General features: G+C 44.3%; 1 protein-coding gene across 1 annotated transcript; it reads left to right on the top strand.

Annotated features, from left to right (window-relative positions):
* Nucleotides 1-2492: 2492 nt before the first annotated feature.
* On the top strand, nucleotides 2493-24450 carry ATOH8 (atonal bHLH transcription factor 8). Its single transcript, XM_053458161.1, has 3 exons — nucleotides 2493-3123; nucleotides 12955-13146; nucleotides 24056-24450. The coding sequence occupies exons 1-3, from the start codon at nucleotides 2533-2535 to the stop codon at nucleotides 24059-24061; spliced, it is 789 nt and encodes a 262-aa protein (XP_053314136.1). The 5' UTR covers nucleotides 2493-2532; the 3' UTR covers nucleotides 24062-24450.
* The last annotated feature ends 2891 nt before the right edge of the window (nucleotides 24451-27341 follow it).

Below are 27341 nucleotides of genomic sequence, written 5' to 3'. Positions count from 1 at the left end.
AGTTGTATCCCTGCTTGAATGCAGGTGACTCAATGAAGTGTATCTTCAAATAATGAGAAGTCAAGGTTTCCATGAGGACCGGTATCAGAGCCATTTGGGTGACAGATATGGGGAGTCACTACATCTTCACGATGGGCTATTGAAATGTTAATCTTTGAAGAGTCCCAGCGTCAGTTCCCAGGTATGTGATGTGCGGTGGAAAACACGACCAAAGTCTCGTCTTACTTTAGATCCAAACAATTGCCCTCACTGCTGAGTAGAGCTCCCCTGGTGGTAATGGGCGTAAGGCACACCTTTGGTTGGCGTGGATATCCCCAGGTGGATCCCATACAGCGGCGATCCTCATGGAACACGCAGCAGGAGCCGCCAAATAACGCAAAGCAGTTACAGGTTACGCAGTTTAGGGCTTTCAGTTTCTCCACCTCTGTACTCATTCTCACATACTCAACTCATCTCAACTCATACTCAACTCATCTCAACTCATACTCACATACTCCGCCAATCAGTGAAACACCTCCGAGATCTCCGCGTCCCAGCAACCAGTCAACACAAAGCGGAGCTCTCATTCATTTCAATAGTATGTGGGCGGAGCTGTGAGGGCCCATTGCTAATAATGCATTTCCATAGCCCCCCATTATCGGGATGCCTGTGTTGTGGGGTGTGGCTAGACACAGGAGGGGTGGAGTCAGATGCGTCACCACCCACCCAACTTGCCCAAAGAGTCACCTTGCAGCACTTATCTGCAGAACATCACAAGGTGGCCAGGAGGGGGCGCCACTGATTATTACAGCTTCCAGAACCGGTCACGGATATGAAAAGATCTCCCCAACCAGCCCAAGATGTCCACTGCCTGAGACTGTCCCGCGACTCTCGCTAGCAGGAATGCATTTGCGCCGGCCCAGAGAAGCCCCCCGTCACCCCTCACCTCTGCAGTGGCTCCCCCTTCTGCTGGGCACTAGGATATGACATCATATGCTGGTGCTCCAACTCTGTGCGCAACTGGCCAGGTACCAAGAAAGATCTCTGATCCCCCAACCGGCCCGCTGAGCCGCAGTGCACCAGGGAACCGAGTCACAGGGGATGTACTACTCTTTCAGAGCTACTCTAGCCAGTGTATTTCAGTATAGCGCCTCCTTCAGTTGGAGCCGGTAGTGGAGGAGGAATGATATACAGAACTTGGTATCTCATTATATATTTCAGTATATGTCACCGGCTCCCCATATACATTTTACATCCATTCCTGACTTTTTATCAAATTATTTTAACTTTGGGCTTTGGCTCTTCTGCAGTAGAAGCGAGCGGGGGAGGGGATGAGACCTTTAAAGCCGTCTGCTGTCAAATACCCCGGTGACATCACACGTACGGCCCATTCTGTCACACTTTAAGGAGGATCCCCGTTGAACACTTTGGACGGGGCTGTGTCTGTAGGAACCTCTCAGGCCCACCTGGCATGGGGGGGTCAAAGTGGTGACGTCGGCTTCTCACATGGTGCAGCGAAGTTTTAATCCTGAGTGATGGCGGTAGCAGAGAGCACATGGGGGGGGGCATTCATACCATTGGCTCCTGGGGAGGACTAAAAGAGCAGCGTGAAACCCAACTCCTGAAGGACATCTGTGAAGCTATGGTGGTTGCCATGGTGATCCTATCACTTTTAGAACACTCTGCCAAAACTGGTGTTTTAATGAAAAGCCCAATGTGGAAAGAGCTTTCAGATATTTAACCCCTTCAGGAGCAGTACTTTGGTGACGTATCCCCTACGTCCTCGGTCCTTAAGAGGTTAAATAAATGGTCCTCAAAGGACGGAACCCCCAATTTTTCTATGTTTAAACCATTAACAAAAACAAACTTTTGTAGAAAGAATGCCGAGTCATAAATACTTAAATACAAATAAATAAATAAAAAGACAGCAACATTATTATTATTATTATTATTATTATTTGGCAGATGCCATAAAAACATTGCGTCTTTGGGACGTCCAGCACCTTTATTTGGTATTATTATGTTTTATTCTTACAGTCTGTACGTTTAAAGAACCTGGCGAAACTAGGACTGAGACAAAGCCTTGGCTGGCAGGCTTGCAATCTGCTGTCCGCCACCGGCGAGCCGTGGGTTAATAAGCCAGGCACGCTGATATTAAGGGGATTTTTTTTTCTCCAGAAATGATGTTTTAAAGGAAACAGATTCTTCCAAAAGAGAAAAGAACAAAGGGCACTGGCAGTCCAGCTGTTTTGGGGAGAGGGGAGGGGGGCTTCCTGTTTCTTTAAAGGGGGCTCATCTGTAGCGCTGCAGGCTGGGGGGGCTCACTCACTCACTCACTCACTCTGTGGCTGCGCGAGGCGCTCGCTCACTCATCTCACTAACAGGGGCTTCTGTGTGAGCGAAGGCTAAACAAACACAGATGGAGCTCCGCGTGCAGGCGGCGAGAATGCTGCCAATGCGGCGGGGACATCCAATGACAGCCAGGCTGCCGGAGGGGCACTAGATCCCCGCCGATCGCCACACACGGCAGGCACGGCGATCGTTACAGCAGCCATGAAAAACCTGCACATCCTACCGGAGAGGCAATGGAAGAGCCACTGCATCAGGGAGGTGAACGGGGCCAGGAGGCTGAAGAGGAAGAGCAGGGAGCCCGGCAGGCACGCCAATGGACTGAAGGCTTTCCGGGTGGAGATGAGTGTGGACGAAGAGGTAGTGGGTGCAGCGCAGGAGAGACCGGCGGGGGTCGCGCCCGGCGCGCAGATCATGGACGCGGGGAGCGGTGCGAGCCCCGACGCTCTGGACTTGAGGAATGGGGCGTTTGTGACAGCCGCCGGGGTGACCGGCCGGGGCAGCTCGCAGACTAAGAGGGGTTTGGTGAAAGTGGGGGGTGCGGAGGGGCTGGAGGCGCAGCCCCGGCTCGTGGTTTGTCAGAGACCCCCGGACGCCTCGTACTTGGCCGTCTCGCAAGTTCCGTACAGCGCGAGCCCGGACCCGTGTGCGTCGCCCAGGAGCCGGCTGGGGGAGACGGCGGGCGTCTCTACCGAGATCAAAGCCATCCAGCAGACCCGGAGACTGCTCGCCAATGCCAGGGAGAGGACCCGGGTGCACACCATCAGCGCTGCGTTCGAGGCTCTCAGGAAACAGGTATTACCCCCACTCACACTCACACATTAACACACACACATTAATACACACTCACACATTAACACACACTAACCCCCACACACACTCACACATTAACACTCACACATTAATACACACTCACACTAACCCCCCACACTCACACTAACCCCCCCCCCACACTCACACATTAACTCACACACACACTAACACTCACACATTAACACACACTAACCCTCACACATTAATACACACTCACACTAACCCTGACACACACTCACACATTAACACACACTAACACTCACACATTAACACTCACGCATTAACACACTTACTAACACTCACACACACATTAACACACTCACACATTAACTCACACTAACACTCACACACACATTAACACACTCACACATTAACTCACACTAACACTCACACACACATTAATGCACACTCACATACTAACACACACACACATTAACACACACACACATTAACACACACTCACACACCTTCACACACTAACACTCACACATTAACACATACTAACACTCACACACTAACACTCACACACAAACACTCACACTAACACATACTGACACTCACACAGTAATACACACACTCACACTAACACATGGTAACACTCACACACACTCACACATTAACACTCACAAACACTAACACTAAAAGCCCCGACAATGTGTATAGAAACATCAGGGAATAAATTTATAAAGAAAACAAAGTGAATAAAAAACATTCTTCTTCTAAACGCAGAGAGGTCACAAAGTCATATAAGAAAGCATTGTAAAGCCACGCCCCCTACGCACCCCTCTAACCACACCCCCTAAAACAAAAGCTGTCCCTCTGGGGCCATTTGGAATGTTGGGGGTGTGTCCCGGGAGCATCCAACATTCTACATTCTATAAGGCGGTGTTAACCGTTTAGCTGCCGCAGGGCACTAGGACACACGTAGAAGAATTGCATTTGTCTTTGCCAGTGGTTGTCGAGCGGCGGCTCATCCCGGGGGGGCGTATTTTATTGTTTATTTGTAATTTATGGCGGCTGCGCTGGCCGTCAGTTTGTTTATTAGAATTTATTTAGGGAATACGATGCCAAATGTACCGTTTTATGTTCAAAAGCAGATGGAAAGCAGTCATTTCGGGGGCCAACCTCTTTCTAGAAAAAGTGTTCGATTTTCTGTTGTCACCCCAATGCTTATTTCTACCCCGTTACTGAGCGACTGAGCGGGGTTAAAGATGCCCCGCGGTGGCATTTGGTAAGATCCTCTAGAATAATATAAGTTTGGGTATATATTTATATATATATATATATAGTTAACATGATTTATTATGCGTGTGTAACCCTTTGGTGTCCGTGAATGGCAGAGGAAGCTTTGGCATACCTTGGGAATTTAAGGGTTTGCCCCAACGTCGTAGGGTTTTTACCCCGAGCTTAATTATTCTGATGTAACTGATTGCAGAGTCCCGCAGTCTGGAACTGACTCTTTAACGATATGTGGGCATCTGGATCGGTGCTTTTCTGGTACTTTATAGTTGAAATACCTGCTTGAACACAGGTGACAATACAGAATATCTTTACCACAAGACAGGTCACTTTCTGTAAGGACCGTTATTAGTACCAACTAGTTGGCATTATAATGGGGTGACTGCAATAGACGGTCTGTTTATAGCTATACATTATGAAGGGCCATCGCCAGTGAGCTTCTGCATGAAGAGCTAGGCTGGCCCTGTATAAAGTATAGTTAAATCAGTGGGGTTTCTTCAGTCTCCTTACCAATTGACTCATGCATTATACAGGGCCAGCTCAGGCCGGCTCGCTGCAGGCGATAGCCCTTCGTAATGAATAGTGAATTTAGGGAATTGATGCCGACAAACAGCTTTGTGTTGTATTGGGACGGCCCTACAGCCTCACAACGCGGAATGCTCATTAAAGCACTTATAATAGATAGTAACATGTGATCAATAATCACCACTAATAAAGAAGACATAACTGCTAAAATGCCCAAAAAAACAGATTTGCAATGTACCCCCCTCACACTCATACACGCACACATACACTCATGCACGCACACACTCATTCACACACTCATGCACGCACACCTCTGTCAGCGTTTCCCATACATTGTGGCCGCTTAGAAGAGCCAATCACTGGCAGGAAAGCACACCTATTAAAATCAATGGGAATTTCTGTGCATGCGCGCTGGGGTTCTCATTACACCCCATGGCATTCTCACTCATTCTCACTCATGGGGGGGTAAAGCGCCTATGGGAGGGGGTGCAAGGCGCCAGATGCAGATAGGCTTCTTCTGAGCCCCTCTAGGCATTTGGATACAAAGTAGTTACGCTGTAAGGTGGCACTTGGCTATCAGATGCATTAAAGGGCACACGGCGGCTGCACGGCCCCTTGAAATATTCTCGGGGCCGGCTCGTTGAGAAAGTTCCTTGCATTAGAAACGGGGGCGCGCAGAATGTCAGTGGGGGTTCACGGCCATCACCTCCCCACCCATAGGCGCCCAGCGTATAACCAGACAGAGGCCGGAACCTGGAAGACGTTCCCGCGTGCCGCACGCGTGACAAACGCAAACTATCCCAACGCGATGATCTGTCACATTTATCCTAAATGAGTGCCGTCCAGCTGGGGCCACCATGAGTGGATGCGGTTCTTCTGGGCATCCCGCGGCCTGCTGGGAAAGTCTTTAAGGTGTATTAAGTTACATTATGGGTTTATCTGCTTGTGATATTACACCGAGCTCGTTAAGAAGGTCAGCAGCCCTGTTGGGATGGAGGGGCCGGGCCATTCCTGACGACTCTTTCAAGCCGCTGGCAGATGGGAGCGGCAGGGGGGGGGCTGACTTTGGCTTGGAGGGGACTTGTCCCCTGAGCTCACATTCCGCTTGTCATTCAGGCAACCCTGTAGACTAGCAGCGCATGCACAGATCAGATGTATAATACTCGTGGACTGCACTGGATACTCGCACGTGAACAATACACACGGAGGAGTAACCATGGACAGCAGAGTGTATGCTCCTGTTTAGGAAGTCCTGCCAAACCTAGGACAGTTGATAGTTATGCATTGCCATGAAAGCAGAAAAACAATGTCATATGTATTATAATTATTATTATTATAATAAGTGATTCGAATTATTATTTAATTTGTGAAGACACACCGTTAGTTGCTAATCATTAGTGTCCGTGTAGTGATATTTCTGGATGCCTTTAGCTAAAGATCTGGTTTGCGAAACAAGCTGAAGACATCCCTACCAATAGGTCCGAATCGGCTGGTAGAGTCCCCACTATTGTCCCAGATGCCAGGAATGGGTGGCAACTGTGCAGACATAACCCCCAAATTAGCCAGTGTGCATGCGCAAAGGGCTTCAGATGGCATGTTCCACGGGTGGAGAGTGTTGTGATGATCCCAACCTAAATATATATAGATATAATCATATTTTAATGTAATGAAGGTTGTTTCAGGGAAGCTGAAGAAGATTTATGTGTAGAACCGTTGGTGGGCCGCATTCCATTCGAAATAAAAGTGGACAGAGGTCCAGAGTTAAGGAGCAAGGAGACCTCAACTGCCCCTAAGGTCACTCGTTTGACATCCCTGCTTCAAAGGGCACGGTGACAATTAAGAGACATTCAATACCTGTTGACAAAATGCAACAAATGTTTTCTGCATCTGTAATCGTAAAGTCCCCTCCTAACTTTGGGGCCATGGGTGCCGGGAAAGTAATTCCAACTGCTATATATATATATATATATATATATAATGCAAAATATTATTACCTTTTACATATATCACCCAATGGGAGGGAGGGGGTTAAACATAATTGTTATATGTTGCTTAGACAAAGAGCTTACAGTCTAAAGGGCAGAACAAAGTTCTCAAGAGGTTAACATTATTGACACAGGGGCAGAGACAAATGACCCCATAATGTTATTTAACCCCTGATGTTCCACCCCACCGCACCCACAATATCTCCCTACCCCCCCTACAAGATATTTGCATATGGAACTGAATGTGATGACATAAGCGGAGAGATGAGGCATCACAGTTTAACATGCATGTCATCGGCGCCGATTGTTACGAAAGCCACTTTTTTGGCTAACAAAAGCAGTTTATTCTTTTCTATAGAATTCTGGGAATTTTCTACAGATCCTCTCTTTATGGCCGATAGTATTTTACGCTTAAAGATTATCCCAGTTCCAAAGTTCAGTTAATGCCCCCCCCCTTTATACAATAGAACAAAATGTACGGCACCGATATTTAATGACGAGCGAAAGAATGAAGGCTTTTTTTTTTTTACTGAATGGAAAGGAATTCCCAGTGCAGTTTGCCAACTTTAATAAGTGGCCACCGCTCCAAACGACATCTAACCTCAAGCTTCTAGAAGCGTTTCCAGCCTTCCGACTGTAACTCGATGCTTTGCTTTGTACCGGATAAAAGCACAAATCATGCATTGCTGGGGACTGTGAAGTTACAAAGTGTCTCTCTGTACTTGGGAATCTGGAGCCAGGCTTTGTTATTCCATAAATCAAGGTCTGCACTTTGCAGACGATTCAATCGAATGCGTCATGAGATGATTTCCTGCTCCAGAAACATGAAACTTAGGATGTAAGATAGTTCAAACACCCAAAAAAAAAACCAGGAGAAGAGCACCTCTCCAGTTGTCCTTCATCGCGACGCCTCAAGAGCAGGAACATTCTGTTTGTTGAAAACAGGATACATATAAAAACAGATAGCCTCGGAAAATCACGAGTTATAGAGTCCCCGCCGCTGGCCAGAAAACGACGAATCGCTATAGAAACGATACGTTTTTTGGCCAGCCTTCACCATATCTCTCTTCGGTAACGGCATGCCGCGCTTGACCATTTTATAAAATGAGGAATATTTTATAATTCATTCACCATTTGATGCCACAAAACGAATGAGTCGAGCAGCGCGGTAGCTTAATAACTATGTTTTGAAACTTGCTTGGCTGGACATTTTCTAGATTCCAAAACATGACATCCCGTGTAGATGCAGAAACGTCCGTAAATGCTGTGGAGAACTACCACGAAAAGGTAACAAAAAAATGGCATTCTAAAGACTTTATTCATTTATTCTTTAATAGTCGACGGTTAGTATTGTCAGAAAAAAAACACATAAGTCAATCGCTGGCCGGAGAACCAACTGTGGCCTACAAGCTTCTTCTTGAAGACTCCTACCCTGGACCTTTAGTTTGTTGGTCAAAACCAGTAAGATCTAAAGAAACCTCCATTTCCACTCCTCCAATGTCTACTATTTGGTGTAACCAGTTTTGCACATCACTCGTATTAGCTTGGTTCGAGAAAGGTCACCTCCATCTACTGATCTTTGCCACCCGTCTGGCCAAGGATCCTTTACAGCCTTCGTAACGACACCCTCCATAACCACGACCACGATCCATCCGCGGCCGAGAGGGTTCTAAAGCCGCACTGCTGACTCTCTCTACGTATCCTGTTGAAATATCTTTATTATCTCCTGGCTATTAAAGTAGCTTTTTAGTTTAGAAAGAAGAGCTTCCCAGCTGAGGAAGCCCAATGGCTGGTCGGGGATTGTCTACCTTTGCCCCTAACATGCTGCCGACCCCGTCATATCTTTCTCATTGATCAGAAGCATTCATCGTACCTTCTAACGTTTCAGAGTAGGGTACTTTGTGGTTAGGCATGGCTTGGTGTTGGGCAGACGTCCTGAGCTCCTAGAGAAGAGGGACATCTCGGGAGGAAAGAAGGGCCGGGGGATTCGGGTACATAGGAGGGACTATCCCTCCTGGGAGGCATGAGTTAAGACCTTCGGCTGGAAAATAAATTTAGGTTATTTTCAGGTCTACAATGATTAAAAAGCATATATATTCCAAAATTATTCCAAAATTCCGAATGAAATGTTCGTCATTTCCAGAAGAGTCAGCCTCAGTCGCATGTAAAAGGTCAGCTTGCGTTGTAGGAGACGTGGTTATTAACAGCTCGGCCATCTGTATAATGAAATTTTGATCGTGTGTGTGTTGCAGAAATCGGTTTGAAGAGGGTCGGTGAGACAGCAGGCGGGATTTAATTATTTAGGAATAAGGATAATACCTCAGCTCGTTTCCAAGATAAAGCCGTTCAAAGGCACTTCTAAAGAATGCTGGCGGGAGAGGATATTTTGGATGAGCCTTCCTCTTGGTATTTAACCATCTTTTATGTCTCCGGTACCATAGAGCACTGAGTGCATTCCTAGTCTGTAAAGCCAAGTCCTTCTTAGCCTGCCCGTGTCTGGTCCTAGTAAAATTCAGCCGCTTAAAGGACCATTCGATGCGTAAAATTATACTGGTTTCTCCGGTAGGAGACTGTTATTTTTGGTTTGTGTGGGAATTTTCAGAAAACGAGGTTTATCCTGTGAAATATACCTCTCTGCGCTGTAGAAGCATAGAGATGCCGCCTGGCCAAGCCTCAGCCAATCAGCTGAGACAGGAATGTACAGCGCTATGGAATATGATGGTGCTATACAACATATCAGGAGCTCCTCTCTCCCTCTCGGCACCTACAAGAAGAGATGCATGTTTGCACACCCAACCTATAGAGGGGACCTAATTAAGATCCCACCTATCGATCTCTGTCCAACCGGAGCCTCTGAATGCAGGAGCACTGAGTGACTGTCGGTGACCGACTCGCTCTTGACACTACTCACCCTGGGGAAGCAGCCTGAAACTTCCAAAGTGCAAGCTGCTTCCTCAAAACAAGGGAATTGTTCAAATAACCATCTAATGTTACTTTTAATGTTTAGCAGCACATAATAATTTACAGATTAAAGGGACAGTCCGACGTCCCTGACACCCCCATTATAAACGATGCGTGTTAACTGTAACCCCCTGTGAGTACTTGAATGTGCATTCTTCCAAAAGGAAGTAATAGCTGGTACAGAAGAGGCAGCCCTGCAGCAGCAGCTGCCCTCCTCCTCCACGGCCCAACTATTCTCCCCACTGATTGGCTGCTTGATGTAGCCAGGTGGTAGCAGAAAAGTGCTCTCATTGAAATAATTAGTAGCATTTTCCACACTCGTTGAGCCGGCGCCGCAGGTGAGTGTGTTACGTAGAAGGAGTTGGATTTGGCTCCTGCGGGGCATTTAGCTGAGTGGTGGGGGGTAGGGGTGGCAAATGCATATAAGGGGGGGGGATTCTGCAGAATCATTTCCAAAATGGACAACATGATCACGTAGCTATCATATGCATTAAAGTACAAATGATGGCAGGAGAGTCCCTTTAATAAAGGATTATTCCCCCCTCTTTTCTGAGAGGGGCTTCTGGGGTGGGTATCAGTGATGACAGAGAGAGGAATTTGGGTACAAAAGAGAATTTTTTTCCTTCCATTTTTTGACGATATAAATCTTTAATTTTCTGATTCCTTAATTTTTTTTTATTTTTTTTTATTTTTTTTACTTTTTGGTAACAATGAAGACAGATGACGTTTGACTCCAGACAGCACATGGAGGGGTTTAATGGAAGCCGGGGAAGGTGAATAGGTTACACGGCTTAACAAGTTTCAATGTTGCTCCTGGGGGTTTATTTGTGGTCTGCACTGCAAAAAAAAAAATCATCATAAAATCTTTCTATTTATAATAACGAGTAAAAATAGTTTTAAGATGTCAATGACGTAAGGAAGCCGGAATTATTAAAAAAAAAAAGGGACATTTATACGAACCTTCTGGAAACTTTTTTTTGGCGTGTCATGCCGTTGAAACGAGGAGACAGTTAACGTATCTAGTCCAAGCCAAGACTTCTTCTCCGGTGGGACTTTCAAATACTTTAACTCCCAGAACAAAAATAAACCCAAAGAATTAGAAGATAGGGAAATTCAGCAGCTTATTATGGAACAAAGTCGAGTCAGCACAATGTCAGAGACCCCCAGAGCGACCCTACAAATACTTTTTTCTCAGCTTTTAAAAACAGATGTAGCTCGTTGGGGGGGTTTCTTTGGTCTCTACTAACTACCTACAAATGAATGTTTCCAAGGATATTAAATAAATATATATATATTTATATATATTTATATATATTTTTATATATATATATATATATATTTATAATATTTTTACTATAGATCTAGTGTCCAAAATGCATAATTTAATTCTTTTATGATTGTACACTCCCAAGCGGGTCGTCACGGAATATGTTAGCACTTAAATAAATAAATATTAAAAATAATCATTAAAATAATCAAGACAATTAAATTAAATTGTGCCCCTAATCTATTAGAAACGTAATTTATTGGAAGGGTATACAGAAGCCTTGTGCGAATAAACATTAATAATAAAAGTATAATTCAATATATGTTGGTTACTATTTATTACGGTAATATAGTGCCGTTAGATTTATACGATATACGATATATTTAGATATATATCAATGACGTATTTAAACACTTGGGACAGAAGGTACAGAGAGCTTGCAATCTAGCTGCGGGGTCTCTTATCCTGCGCTATCTAAGGGGAAGGGGGGTTTAAAAAGTAAAGAAAAAAAAAGTTAGCCATTAAGGGTATAATCTTTACCAAATTGTTTTGTTTTCTTTCCACGGCTAGCGCTGTACGTGCCGATGCCCTCCCATTCAATATGAAAGCCTCGCTTTATACGTTGGTTATGACCGCGCTAGAGTTTTAGGAAGCTCTCCCGAGGAGCCTGTGATTGATGGACGTCTTGGTGTCCCATAAATGTGAGCTTGTCTTTAAAGCGAGGGATATGCCGTATAGCTCGCATGTCTGGGAAGCGATCCATCACATAATGTGTTGAAAATAAAGCATTTCTCCCCGACAGAAGACCCGGGAGCCGCCGAGTCTAGGAGCCGACGGCCAAGAAGGAGGCATTTACCATCTGATGGAAATGCGTCTTAATAGATGAACAGATGGAGCCTGTGTGCTTTCATACAGGGTTGGATCTGTCGGTCAGGTTTGGTAGGAATAACGTGTGTGTCCCAGTTAGCTGAATAAGACCCCCTTAGAGGATCCCCCAAATCAGTGGCGCCCACTTTTGGCACCCATGTCCTCACCTGATGGTCAAATTGTACAGCGCTATGGAATATGATGGCGCTAAGTAAAACAATACATAATAATAATAATTATTCCTCTCCTATCTGTAAGAATTCTTGTTTTTTCTTGCCAGAAAACCTGAAAATCCCATAATTCCTACAGTATTTAATAGTTAAGTCTCACCACCCAGCTTTTAATTCTCTGTCAGCTATCTGTGTCCATTAAAAAGCTGAAAGAAACCGCTCTGCACCCCCATACGTTATCCCCTCGTCCTTCTCGGTCAAGGAATGTTCTAAGGATGAAACTAGGGCGACGCAGTTGAGAATAACAGCTGGAATAGTTTTATAGAAAGGGTTGTGGATGCATGGACTAGACTTCTGGCAGAGGAGGTGGGAGGGGACGCTATTATTTCTCGATCAACACAATGTTATTAAGCAGGAAAGGTGGTCGTTGTTATGTTGTATACTACTTGTTATGTCCTGCCTACCCATTGTACAGCGCTACGGAATATGATGCCGCTATATAAAACAAAAAATTATAATAAAAATAATAAAGGAAAATTGTGATATAATGATATAGAAGGTTTTTATCTTGTGTTAAATAAAGACGATTGTGCCAAACCCCCTATTTAAATGTGTATATTGTGTATCTTTTTATTCATGAGCATTACAATTAACCAAACGTAACTTATTTTTATTTGGCGTCTGAGAATGAAATCTCTTTGTCGTGTGAACGATGTGGCCCCCTGAGCTCGAGTTATTGGATGTTAAGTAGCAGACGGGTTTGTCGGCCCTCTAATTCGGTTTGCGTCTTGTCTTGCAGGTCCCGTGTTACTCCTACGGACAGAAGCTGTCTAAACTGGCCATCCTGAGAATAGCCTGTAACTACATCCTCTCCTTAGCCCGGCTGGCCGACCTCGATTACAGCGCAGATCACAGCAACCTGAGCTTCTCCGAGTGTGTAGAGCAATGCACGAGGACGCTACAGTCCGAAGGAAGGTCCAAGAAGCGGAAGGTAGGTGAACCGTAGTGATATACTCGTGAATCTTATCTACTTACATACGGAACCAGGTTTACATTCCACACGTGCCCGGACACAGAGATTACGTCTCACACGCCATGCAAAAAAGATGGGGTGGGTAAGGATTGGGGTGTAACAAGACCCAACATCATACATGGGAACTCTCTGGGTTTGCCGCGGAGTTCCCGCTTCCCTGGGTCTCTTCTTTCTCTGGGCAGAGGAGCGGCGTGTGATTATGCTCACGCCTCGCCCATGTGCCCTCTGCTCCATGGCCCTTTTCTTCTGCTCCCAGGCCAGTTCCTTCCCAGTAAAGGATTTTTGGGGGCTAACCCTGTCCCTACACATGACTAGCCTTGCCCCTATTTAAAGCCATTCCCCTAGAAGAGCGATACGCTAGTTAGCCTTCCCACTGTGCACAGCAATGCATGGTTTGTGGTGGGGGGCACTTTACAAACTGACCAAATAGTAAGGGATTTGTGGCCTATAGCCTCTGCCACCCCCAAAATGGTGGCACCATAGCCAAGTCTACTCTGTCTTACGGGTGGGAACATGTTTTCATTAATAGCTAATAAGTGTACAGTTAGAAATCACTTCCTGATGCCCAGGGTTTGAAAGACAAAGAGGAAGGCTGGGCCAGGGCCGCCATTGGGAACCCAGGCACCCGTGTATGGCTGCATGTGCCCAATGGGTCACGTAACACGTGTTACGCGACCCTGAGGTTGAAGACCTCCCTCAGGTCTCCCTGAGATGGAGAGGGATTAGTGTGTGTGTGTATTGTAGCGTCAGAGTCAGTGTATATGTGTGTTTATGTATAGTGTTAGAGTCAGTGTGTGTGTGTATTTAAGTGTATGTGAATATATGTTGTTTAGTGTATGGTGTTAGATTGTGTGTGTTAGTATATGGTGTTAGCACGAGTGTGTGTTAGTATATGGTTAAGCTTGCGTGGATGTCTGTGCATGGTTTTATCGTGAGTGTGTGTCAGGGGTGAGCCTAGGGTTAGTAGCACCTGGGAGATGGAGAGGAGCCCAGGAGACTGCTTGACATATACACGCTGCATATTTATGGAGGCATATTTATGGGGCAGCGGTCAGAGTGTTTGGGGCAAAAAACGATGGAAGAAAGATCAGAAATGAGGTCACATTATATGAATGACATCATGGCTCACCATTCTACATCTAGACATTAATCCATGCGTACCATCCCCCATGCCACAAAAGGGAAAAAAAATATAAACCTAATATTTCCACAATAACTTTATTATTATCATTATTCCTACAGAAATAGATAAGAAAGTTCTAAATGTCCGTATATAATTAAAAACAAGTCTTCTCCACACCTCCCAAAATCGGTGGAGGGGGGGGTTCTTCTATCCCGTACGAACGCCAGGAATCCTACTTTTTTGTTCTTTTTTTGCATTTGGATCCCAGTCCGGACTTCGCTTTAAGTTTACGTTTCCCACAAGTAGCAGCTAATTGAAGGTTTATCTGGAAGCACACAGCCGACCGCGGGTATCTTGAGGAAACGGCACTAATTACGGATCGCATTCCTTCAGGTTATTTAACGCTGGACCAATTAGCTGAAATCATCATCAAACCACGTTAAAGAGGAAGCCTACTGTTCGGACAGTTTTCCTTTTCGGAAAATAACATGGATGAATAAGAAAAAGGGTGATTGATGTTTGTGTCCTGGCTTTTATTAACAAAAGGAGGTTTGTAAACTCGGCTTGAACCTCCCTGTGGATTCTGGGATCTGTTGTCACTGCGATTAGCCGGCCCGTCGGACCAAAGTAAATGAATGAGCAGCTAGTGGGGGGGATTTTTTTTAGTTGGTGGCTACTTGTCCCTCCGCTCATCCGAGTGCAAAAGAAAAAGGGGGGGGGGCAGACAAAGAGCCCAAAGCAAGTCAGTGGACTTGTAAAAACGTGGGGTTTCTGAATAAAGAACGATTAATGAACTCGGTGCTGTACAAACAAGAAACAACTTTCTGAAGTAGCATCGTCCAATTCACGGCAGTTTGGAAATACATCTTAATCGGCGTGAATGTTGATATCAACTTGGACTGTAGTGCATACCTGCCAACACTCCCGACCCACACACAGCCTAAACGCTCGTAAATGAGCTCCAAAATACCCAGTATCTGTACTGCGTAGATGAGTGTGAGTCAACGCCCTGAGCGTTGGACGTCACTAACTCTATAGCCACGCGGGGCTTTCGTCTGCTCTGTTATTCTGTATAACGAGCCTCTGGACTGCGGGGAAAAGTATCTAGTAAAGCGAGCTAATAAAACAAACTCTTGAACTTTGTTGCCAGAGGCCCCAACAGGAAAGGGATTACCTAGACGCAGTCGGGGGGCCGCAGCTCTGCTTTAGTAAAGCCCCCCATAGCTTTAGTTGGAAGTCATTTTAACTCCAAGGATTTAAAGGGTTAACACGGTAAACTCTTGAATTTACACAAAGTGATGGTAAAAGGGGCAGTACGTTGGTTATCCCCGTTAAACAGCTTCATGAGAGAAGGAAGACCCCTCAGCCTTCTCAGCAATCTACTTGCTCGTTTTGCACCTTGAGGTCTTTTCTTGGACCGCGGCTCTTCGCGGAGACAGCTGGACGTCACATTCTCATCCCCTTGTTTGTTTTTAGGATTCTCCGCTGTAAGATTATTCAAAGTGTTGCTTTTGTTTGTATTTGGTGTTAGCGTGAGTGTGGATCTGTCGATGCGAAGACCGCGTCTCTTCTCTCGTGAATGCTGGCCAAGGTGGCGATCAGGCTTCGTATTCGAGGGCTTCGCTCCTTATTATGGCAACAAGGAGCATTAACACTGACCGCTCCCTAACATCCATGTCTTCTGCACCTTTCTGGTGCCGGTTAATTTGCGTCCCTCCAGCTGATGTGGCTTAAGTTGCCTGTTGCTGGTGGAGAGTGATAGGAGGGTTGATTCGACAACGACCCAAACGCTAACACAATTCCCATTACCCTCAGCCGGTTTAGTTTTATCTCTGTTACAGGTTAAGGCGTCTAATGCTTCCCTTACAGGCTGTAACGACGTTCTCATTTCTGCAGATCAATATCTGTTTTTTCAAAGTTTTTATTTGTTTTTTTTTGTATTTATTTCATTTTTATTTAGGTTTTACTCCTATGGCCTTTCAATGCACTTTTAGTTTACATATAAAGCCACGACGCTTCTTGTAGGATAACCCGCACGTCATTGTGTAATGCTCTATATAGTAAAATGAGGAATTTTTTAAAAAAAAAACCTAAAAAGTGGCCACGGCTTCCTAAGTACAGAGTTGGGGAATATTGGTGGACGAGGCACCGTGTGATTAAAGTGCAAGGTGAGCGGATTAAAGCCCTAATAGAGCATTTTCAATCAAATTATGCTTCTGTGACGGCAGTCGGGTTTAAATCAGACCTAATTTGCCCGGAGTCTCTTTGCACATATGGTTCTAATAAAGGCAGACCTGGGATAACCTTTTCTGTGCCAGAGGAGTGAGCTCACTTTTTGGGGACTTAAAAGGGGTTAAGAATCCAAGAGGACCGGCACAAGGCACTTATTATATAGAATACGTATAAAAGACTGAGACCCGTGTTTCCCCTCTTATCCTCAACCTCCTTGCATTAGGAAGCATAAGCCAGAGGCACGTGAAATGTACTGGAACTCACAGAGTTAACAGCAGATGCGAGTGAATGAGCTGTCGGTGGCTGTATTCCTAACAAAAACTATAAGAAACACTGATAGATAAGGACAAAAAAAAAACATGACTCGTCCCGGCAGTCTGCAGCACGTCGGCCGACCATCTCTGTTCCCTTTCTTCACATCACACACTCGGTAGAAGTCAGGGCTTCCAGGTGATCATGCTTAGAAATAGTCGGTGCTAAAGGCTGACGGCGTGTCCGTACCTGTGGATTGACGCTTAAAGGGGATTGTTAGACTGGAGCCCCATCATTTTTGCCGTAGAGTCGGTACCGGTACCGTGGAACGAGCGGGACCCTCGTTACCTGATGTATGGGCTCGTCTTAGTCTGTCGGTTCTAGTGGCGCCAGACCCTTTGAATGTAAGCAGCGCTGCTGAAATTGTTGGCGCTATATGAATAAAATATAATATATAATGTGTTCAGTAGGTCACTGTCTGAAATTAGAGGGTGAAAGTTATAGGGGGGATATAAGAGTAACAGTATGCACTGAATGCGTGGTAGTTAACTGGATGCGCCTTCCGGCAGAGTTAGTAAAGAATAATGCAGTGGATTTAAATATACATGGGGCAGGCTTAAGACAACCCTGGATATAACACAAGGCCATGGACTAAGTGAGGTCTGAAGTCTTAACATAGATAGATGGGCAATGTGTGTCTGCAATTCCAGATGTGGCCAGAGAGGGCACTAGGGTTACCTTGCAGGTATCAGCACTTCCCCTCTGCCTTGATCCCTTCTTTGCTCCGTCATCCTCTGTTCTCTCTCTCTCAGTAGTGCTGAGCATGTGTATAGGACTGGTGAAAGTGTCGGATTCCTTTGCTCGCTCTCAATGTATTTTTAGGACAGAATTCCTGGACTGAAAGCTGCCGGCCTGTCCCTCGGTCCGAATGCCTCGGGAAACAAAGCTGTCAATCACTGGGACGTGATAAACAAGTCAGTGATTGACAGGTATTCCCCTCCCCCCCAGTGATCACTCAGGAGAAGCGATCACTCAATGCAGACGTCTCACTCACCGGCCAGCACTCCCAGCAGAGCTCATTTCAGCTCGCAGAGAAATGATGAAGGGACCCGTTAAGCAGATCTGTACGGCTGTTAGAAACCCCCCCCCAAGCCGGTGTTTGTAGCCGAGTAACACTCCCCCGAGGTCTGCTCAGAAGAGCTTACACTATGCTGAGGGTTCTATAAATCAGTGTGAAAGGCGAGATAATGTTCCCGTTCCCTCCTGTGATTTTGATTTGCTGTGCAGTCTGCAGACAGATAGCTGTGGAGGATATTAAGCCTTCTGAGACGTCTTCTGAGGTCGCCAGCTCTGATCCCGGGTTTAACGCTTTGAGAGGCAAACGTCTGAGCAACTACAACCTCTGGTACTAAAGCCCGCAGGGGGTGGTGAATAGGGGGGGTTTCAATTTATAGTTTATTTCCCAAAATAATAAATACAGCGCCTTGAAAAAAGCAAGGGAAATCTACTTATCTATCTACGAGAGGGTGATAGATACATGGAACAGCCTCCCAGCAGAAGTGGTAGAGGGGATTTAAACATGTCTGGGATACGCATATGGCTCCTGAATCTAAGACGAGACCATGGGCTGAGTCTCTACATCATGAAACATAGGCAGACTATCTATCTATCTATCTATCACTCTATTATCTACCCATCTTTCCATCTATCTATCTCTCTCTCGCTCTATCTTTCAATCTTCCTCTATCTATCTTACTATCTATCGCTCATGCTCTCTATCTACCAATCTCTCTGTACCTATCTATCATCTATCTATCTATCATCTCTCGCTCTATCTATCTATCTACCTATCTATCATCTCTCTATCATCCATCTATCATCTATCTATCTATCTACCTATCTATCTCTCGCTCTATCTCTCTCTCGCTCTATCTCTCTCTCGCTCTATCTCTATCTATCTATCTATCTATCTATCTATCTACCTATCTATCTCTCGCTCTATCTATCTCTATCTATCTCTCGCTCTATCTCTCTCTCTCTCTCTCTCGCTCTATCTCTATCTATCTGTCTGTCTGTCTGTCTATCTCTCTCGCTCTATCTCTATCTATCTCTATCTATCTATCTCTCGCTCTATCTATCTCTCTCTCACTCTATCTATCTATCTATCTATCTATCTATCTATCTATCTATCTATCTATCTCTATCTATCTCTCTCTCTCTCTCGCTCTATCTCTATCTATCTATCTATCTCTATCTATCTCTCTCTCTCTCTCGCTCTATCTCTATCTATCTATCTATCTATCTAGATGTCTGTCTGTCTGTCTATCTCTCTCGCTCTATCTATCTATCTATCTATCTATCTATCTATCTTTCTATCTATCTATCTATTATCTCTCTGTCTCCCGTGTAGAATTGCGTGTATTAATATAAAAGCGTGTCCGCCAGCCGTGGAGCCTGCGAGGGGTCCGGTGTTAGAGCGCAGCTGCCGCGCCGTGTACTCGTCTGTTTCCCCCCCCCTCCGTCTCTCTCTCTCTGGCAGCCTCAGACTCCAGATGTTCAGAGTTCTAGCTGGGAAGTCCTACTGGCGCCACTTAGGGCAGAGGGCAGGGGAAAGGCACGCGAGCTGGAACCTAAAACACTCAGTCACTGCTGGATTTGGCACATTCCCCAGCTTTTTGCTGGCATGCTCCGCGGCTCTCTCCTGGCCATCTGTTCCAGAAAAACACTTTCAGGACCTCATCATCACTCAGGATACAACACAGAGAGCAGCTGTTTCAGAGGCACCAGGAAAATCCGTGCTAAAGGTCTCTTTATGAGAGAGGAAACCAGATTCCCCACCGCCGCAGAACAGTTGGGGTTTCATAAAAAGTTTTTGTTTTATTTTATTTTTTATTTTTTTTTTTTTTGTGCTGCAACTTCGGAATTCGGTTACCGCTTGTGTGAAATTGATATTTCGCCGCATGCGGACAGAATAAAAACCGCTCGCCGGATAAAAGGCATTTATTAACGTTAAAGAACAGAAATTCAGATCCAGCGTCAGCGTCTCCTTGATCAGTGACCTTGGGGAGATCACAAACGCTACATAGCGTCTGCACACTATATATTTATATATATTTATTTATATATATATCTTAACGTCACAATATCACTCTGGGGTAGTCATTAACAAATTCCAAACGCGTAACCGCAGAAATGATGTCACTGAAATTCTATATTATGTTATAATACGGTTCTCTTTTACACCTACTTTTATTACAAACATATTTACACAAAACTTACGGGAAGGAATATCTTAAATCAAATTGTTTCATAAATAATAAATAAATAATAAATATAACAAATAATACTAAACAATTATATATATATATATAGTATATGTATATATATAATTTAGTATTATTTATTATATTTCTTAACATTTATTTATTTATTTATTTATTAATAAATTAATAAATAATAATTAATTTATTAATCCTGGATACCTAGATTTTTGGCTAAAATGTGGCTATATACTGTGAAAAAAAGATTAGTGAACGGTAACAATGTTGTTATTCTATCAGACGCTCACGGTCACACTGTATGATTTATCAGGGACCTGCATGTGTTGTGAGATTCAGGAAGCCTGTGAGGGTCAGACTTGATCAGATCCTTATTATACACTACATAGAAGTATACATTTAGAACATATTTTTTGGAGAAATCCTCCGGTATAGATCCGGTATAGATCCGGTATAGATCCGGTATGGATTCGGTATGGATTCGGTATGGATTTGGTATGGATTTGGTATAGATTCGGTATGCATTCGGTATGGATTTGGTATAGACTCGGTATGGATTCGGTATGGATTCGGTATAGATCAGGTATGGATTCGGTATAGACTCGGTATGGATTCGGTATAGACTCGGTATAGATTCTGTATGGATTCGGTATGGATTCGGTATAGATTCGGTATGGATTCGGTATGGATTCGGTATAGACTCGGTATGGATTTGGTATGGATTCGGTATGGATTCGGTATGGATTCGGTATGGATTCGGTATGGATTCGGTATGGATTCCGTATAGATTCTGTATGGATTCGGTATAGACTCGGTATAGACTCGGTATGGATTCGGTATAGATTCGGTATGGATTCGGTATGGATTCAGTATAGATCAGGTATAGATTCGGTGTAGCGGGCAGGTGAGATAAGGCGTCGTTTTTAGAGTTTTAGAAGTGGTGCCGGATATGTTTTATAGGCCGTTCCCTGAACGTTGCTGTCAGTTTAGTGATCTTGTTTTGGGATTCGTTATTTCTGTCCTTTCCACCGTGTTTTCAGGGAGAACCCTGGCATTTCCCTTCACAGGCATTTTTATGAAGAATTTCCATTGTTTAGTTAATCATTCAGGAAGCTGACTTTGTACACTTTGCATGGAGAAGTCATGAGCTTTTAACGTGAAATCATGAAGATGCATGTATGTTACGTGTTAATAGCATGTCTTTTATTTCTTTTATTTTTTTGTTATTTATGCTTTCATTTTTTATATTTTATTTGTTTTTTTTTTAAACACAAACCATTTGGCTCTCTTGGAAAAAGACCTTATAGCGTGAATTTATATGGCGGGTATAAATTGTAGGCAGGGGAATCTGCAAATAAAAATGACTAGAAAGTAACTTGTTGTTTATTATTCCCAATATTCACTTTTAAAATGATAAATGCGTTTTCCTACAGGGAAATAATGCAGCATTGGCCCGTCTGGGTCTCATATACAAATATATATTATTGGAGTGTACTGCCGGGTGTAAAACCCGCCGTAGCCAGAGATACGCTGCTATCTGATGGGGAAAACGGAGCCACAAATCCAGGGTAGCGGCAAAAAGGCTACAGCTAAGCCTAAAGTCCTAGGGAAGAATATGTTTCTCCTTGAGCAGAAAATACAGTGCTATATAAATATATTAATAAATAAACTTATGCCAAAACCTGGGAATGTTTCCCGTAAATCAGCTGCACATGGGAAAACGTATGGAATCCAGTCATGGTGGAAATGCTGCCTGTAGGCTTCATTTTTATGACTTGACAGATGCCCCTTGTGGCCTTGTGTGGAATTGCAACTGCCAGTGGTAAAGATTCTTCAGAGATGCCCTCCATTAGAAGGGTGTGTGTCCAGCGGCATATTTACATTTGGACTTGCCCTAGGTCTATCCCAAGGCACTGCCACCGGCCGCCCCGTCCGAGCCACCAGGCTATGATGTCATACCCCGTGCTCCTCATTTTCAGGACACACAGCGACAGGAGGGCATGGTACTCCATAATGATAATGGGCCGGTTGGGTGAGATCGATGATTTACCCAGCCCATTGAGCAGGGTCTAACAGAACATAGCCTTTCCCTTTTAGAAACCCTCCATTCCAAAAAGTACACGGTAGATTATTGCAAGAAAGAAGGGAAAAAATGTCTACTTTATACATATTTTAACTTCTTACATAAATATTTAGGTATGCGCAGCACAAGATCAGCAATGAAGTTTTTTTTTTTTTTTTTAGTTCTCCAAAAGCATAACATTGGAAGCCTTTAATCTCCTCGTTTTTTAAACTTTGATCACGGGTAAAGTTTTGTAAAGGGGCTGGTAATATTTATACGGCACCGGGAAGCTTTTTCATTAAGTCTGTTAAAAAAAAGAAGATTAGCAGCTTTAGGAGCGAGGTCCGATATCGGGCTGAGGCTACGTTGGTCGGTTCACTTACCCCGGGTTGTGTTTTAAGTTCAGGCAACGCATGTGGAAACGTAGAATTTTTGACGGCAAACAAGAACCTTTCAGCCCGTTTAGTCTGCCCATTTTTTCCTGATGTAAAGAGTCAGACCTTAACCAGTCGTCGGTCCCGTCTTAGATTCAGGAACCATATGTCTATCCCGTGTATGTTTAAATTCCCTCTCTGTATTAACATCTACCACTTCTGCTGGATGGCTGTTCCATCCTGTCCGTAAAACCTGACAGTGAGTGCTTTGTGAATTTATAGTTAGTCTGATGGAACATTACCGTATATCGTAGTAATGACATTATAAGTATATTTGAGGGAGGTGAGTATGGTAGGATAAGAAAGACCTACATACCAGGCCGGGTTCAGGGTTTAACCTTTGCACCCCACATTTCAAAACAACATGGCTGGATCTCTCAATCCCGTTCATTCTCCTTATCACTAGACCTTAAGAAAGTGGAGATCCATCTTAAAGGGTTTCCTGCCTTGCAGAGAATCCTTACCTGCAGGAGGAACAGCCTGTAGCTTTTCTCTCATATGTAAAGAAAATGTTCCGGTTACATAGTATAGACCAGGGGCGTCCAACCTGCGGCCCTCCAGCTGCTGCAGGACTACATCTCCCATAATGATGTAGTCCTACAGCAGTTGGAGGGCCGCAGGTTGGACGCCCCGGTATAGACCAACTGATTACATTATAACTGTAGATTGATACAAATAACGCCAACATTCTGCCAGCTGTAAGTAGACCGTATCACGGCTGTGGAATGAAAGCTCCCTGTTACCCCCTAGTGGTAAATTGGGGAACAACACGTAGTGGTCCATTGGGGAACAGGCGAAAACGAGCCAGTGTGAACTCCTAAACTGACAACTGCCAATAGCTGTAAGCCGTTCACACGCTTTACAATGTAGAAACATGACTGCTGTATGTGCCGTGGGTCAACATGGAAAACATGGGGGGGCCTAGTATCGGTTTAGCACAACCCACCTGGAACTAGCCTTTAACACAGATCTTTTATGAGGACCCATTCAATTGTAGCTCTCCATTACACTTTTCAATACAAATCCCATCATCCCCAGCTGTCATCACCCCCAAAACAAGCCGGGGGACCAAAATTTCTTAGGCAATTTCCCGCAAAGTAGTTTTCCAGGTAGAGCAAAATGTATTAGTGTTCTGTCCGTACCACCTAAATCTCTGTGCAATTCCGCTTCTATGCAGAAATTATTGACCGTTCGAGCGTCACCGACAGCGAAGACGCAGCCATAGACAGTATCCATGTAAAAACCCGTAGTGATGTACGCGGTGATACACAGGTATCAATGCATGAATGGTTCCTGTCCAGCAGAGCTTACAGTTATACTTGTGTTGTCTTGGGCAGGGGTAATTTGATGATAAATTGCCTTTTGAGTGGTTGCCCAGTCGAAGCGATATTACCTATATATCCCTCTCCAGCCCTTGGGTAGACGTAGGAAACACTGAACTGTAAGTATAAACATGGCAACATGATCTTCTCTGTTCTTCTTGTAGGAGTGACGTGCGGTAACCGGCTGGTTTCACAGAAGACCTTCCAAGCGGGGCTTCCTCCTCCCGTCCTGGCAGGCGTCAGATGGTAAATCCTGAAGACAGTTTCTGGCACCAACCTTTGAAAAAGACATCTGGACATAAAGCATTTTAACACAAAGCGAGAAAAAGAAACAAAAAAAAACACTTCTGTTCTGTTACGGAACAACTCGGCTTTTTAGTGTGTGCAATTTACTAAGCAGTGCCTCCTCTGTGACACCGGGATGTTTTCATGGCAGTTCGTTGCACATTTTCTTTCTTCTTCGTTTTTTTTTTTTTTTGTTTTATTGTTTTGTTTGCTCTTGTGCCAAAGATTTAGTGAAGGCGTCTCACTAACTCCCAAACCCACCAACTTTACATGGAAATAAGCCGGCGTTTCTCAAATAACGCGCTCATTGAACACGTCTCCATCGTTGCGTTCTGATACGAGTATCCTTGCTTTAAAGGTACCCCCCCCCCCCGCACACACACACCAGTATAAGCATGGTTTGGCGGACAGTAAACCCTCCGGACCAGCCTCATTAAAACACGTCTGGTTTTTCTCAAGAGCGTCGAGAGTCGCCTCCAAGGCGAAGGAAAACGGACACCAAGAACAGCGGCAACGGGATGCGTTCCATTCTTAAAACAAGCGTCCTCTGTGTCCATCCATCACTACTGCAGGAAACCAAGTTCATGTTTGCCGTTGTAAAGCTATATATATTGGGTGTGCTAATGATATACCTTAAAGGCAAACAAATTATACCATCAGGATTACATTAACCCCTTAAGGACAATGGGCGGTTCCTAAACCCATTGAGAACAATGCATTTTGAGCCCGTACATGTAGGGTCATTAAGGGGTTAAACATAAGTACAGTTAAAGGAAAATAGGTTGTGCCTTTTGTCCCGAGATATTTAGATGCATATTATTAGTATATCAGCCCTCTGATGTGGACGGTCTGTTAAAATACAGTTATTGGGGAAACCGTCTTTCTTTTTTCGGGCAGCTGAAGTAGGCTACGGCTACTCAGGGGTATACTTTGGCTTTCATGGAGAGCTAGTGGTTCTCTGCTCTGGCACCAAAAGGGTTAACTAACTTCCCTAGATACAACATTGTGTCAATATATGTATGTATATATATATATATATATATACTACACATATTTATTTTATATTTATAGCATAGTGCCTGAATACCACTAGGGTTGATATATCTCATGTGGTTGTATTATTCACTGCAATGTAATATTTAGCAGGATTTATATATGGAAAAACCGTTTAGAACACATTTAAAAAAAAACAAAACACGGATACCATCGATGATGAATGAACAGGGATACTATGAGTTCAGAGCAAGCCGTAAAGTGCTATCGGGGGGGTGCGAAACGCGTTGTCCTCGCTTGGCCGTTATAGAGTTTCTGAACTGATCAAAAGCACTTTTTACATATCAGGAAAGCACTTCGAAAGAACTGTAGCTGATCCGGTAGAGCTGGTAACGGAGCATGCATTTAACTTATCTCTGTGCTTACCCGAAGTGTCTTGGCAGAGACGTATCTTGGCTGAGCGCTGACCCAGGGCAGCACCGCCAGCCGCCCCCTTACCTCGGCAGCCATCGTCTACCGTGCTGAGCCCTGGGACAGGGGATTGTGGAGGCTGTGCTGGTTGGACACGCTTCTCCTTAACCTATTTGGGATGGGTACAAAGGAGATCTCTGATCTCGTCAGCCGCCCCATTACGTGCCAAGTAATTCGAACTGTTGCCCCGAGCCGAGTCGAGAACGTGCCACTGTTTCTCGGTACTTAGCGTTAGGGATTTCCATACATTGGCTTATTGAATTTTTAATGGGGATTTACATTGATACGAGGACATGGACAACCTACGTGAAGAACTCCCACCACGTCCCAAGCCTTTCTCTGCAACGAAACAACATAAGCTCTTGTCTGACATACACGCGCACGCACGTACACACACACACACACAGTCTTGTCCGATTTAAATTCTTTGTAACCTTGGCTGAAAGATTGATGGCACAAAGGGTCACTGCATTAAACGAAGAAGAGGACAAGAAATAAGACAAACCCTTAAAGAGACTGGAAAATATATCTATTTTTGTAGAATGAAGACGTCATCGCAATGCCACACGTTGTTTCATTATTTCATAATCTATTTATTGTAAATGTTTTTGTTCAATTTCATTAAAATGTTTTTTTTTTTCATGCCGCTGGTGTATATTTTTGGGTGAATTTATTGTATACGGAGCTGCTTGTGTATTCTACAGTTTCACCAGCAAGAATATATACAGTGCTAGGAAGTCTCATATAGAATACTCATTTAAGGGCAATTTAACATGGGAAGTGTATTCTAGTTCTGAATTCTAACTCTAGTTCTTAGAAAGTGTAAATAATACCCAAGACTACAGGATTCCGCGGCTGGAATGTACAGCAAAAAATGCTGATTAAAACAATTCACAAATTTGTCTTAAGATAATATATATATATATTTAATCCATCAGTACTGAATATATACAATCAGCATAGATTAAGTTTACATGTGAGGGGTCTTAGAACTTTAGGATCAGATGTTGTTAAATGAATGAAGTCATCATTAATGTTAGCGCGAGAAGGAGCCAGTATAAAAACTCATGCGGCCCCACCATTTTAGAATAATGGGTCAGTACGTACACTTTTTGGGTATTATTATACCAGGGTACATGCAGGAGCCACAAACCAGAGGAGCTGGTGCACTATTACTGCGGGGTCATGTGACATCGGGGTCTGCATAGAGCCCACTCCTGGTCCCAGACCGCCCAACACGAGTCCTGATTTGGACACCTGAAATGACACATATAGGAAGCAATCAACAATATGTTTTCCTTATGTTTCGGAACCTTAGCACTTAGCATGTGGACCGAGAATCATTCCATAAACACAAGCTTCAGCATAATGTGGCCAGCTCGTGTAATGCCTCTATCTTCACTTTAATGGCCGAGGGTCTCGTAGGGGCTTTACTGTCTCCAGCTACTGTTACCTTCAGACTATTGCTAAACGGACCTTCTTCTTCATGTGGTGAGTTATGTCTCTCAGGTGGATCCATGATGAAGAAGAGGCTATACTAGAGCTTTGCCTAAAAGCCAGTTTGAGACCAGTGGCTTACATAGTCTTATACTGGGAGTGTTTTAGTAAAGTTTGATGGAACTTGTGGCCAACTAACTTCACTCAATGCCAATGTTATTCGGGGACCATCAGAAACATTCAAAGTAATTAGCACTGAACTCA

This window comes from Spea bombifrons, chromosome 1 (assembly GCF_027358695.1).
Source record: "Spea bombifrons isolate aSpeBom1 chromosome 1, aSpeBom1.2.pri, whole genome shotgun sequence".
NCBI lineage: Eukaryota > Metazoa > Chordata > Amphibia > Anura > Pelobatidae > Spea > Spea bombifrons.
Note: the sequence above shows the minus strand (reverse complement) of the source record. Positions and strands in the feature narration are given on the sequence as shown.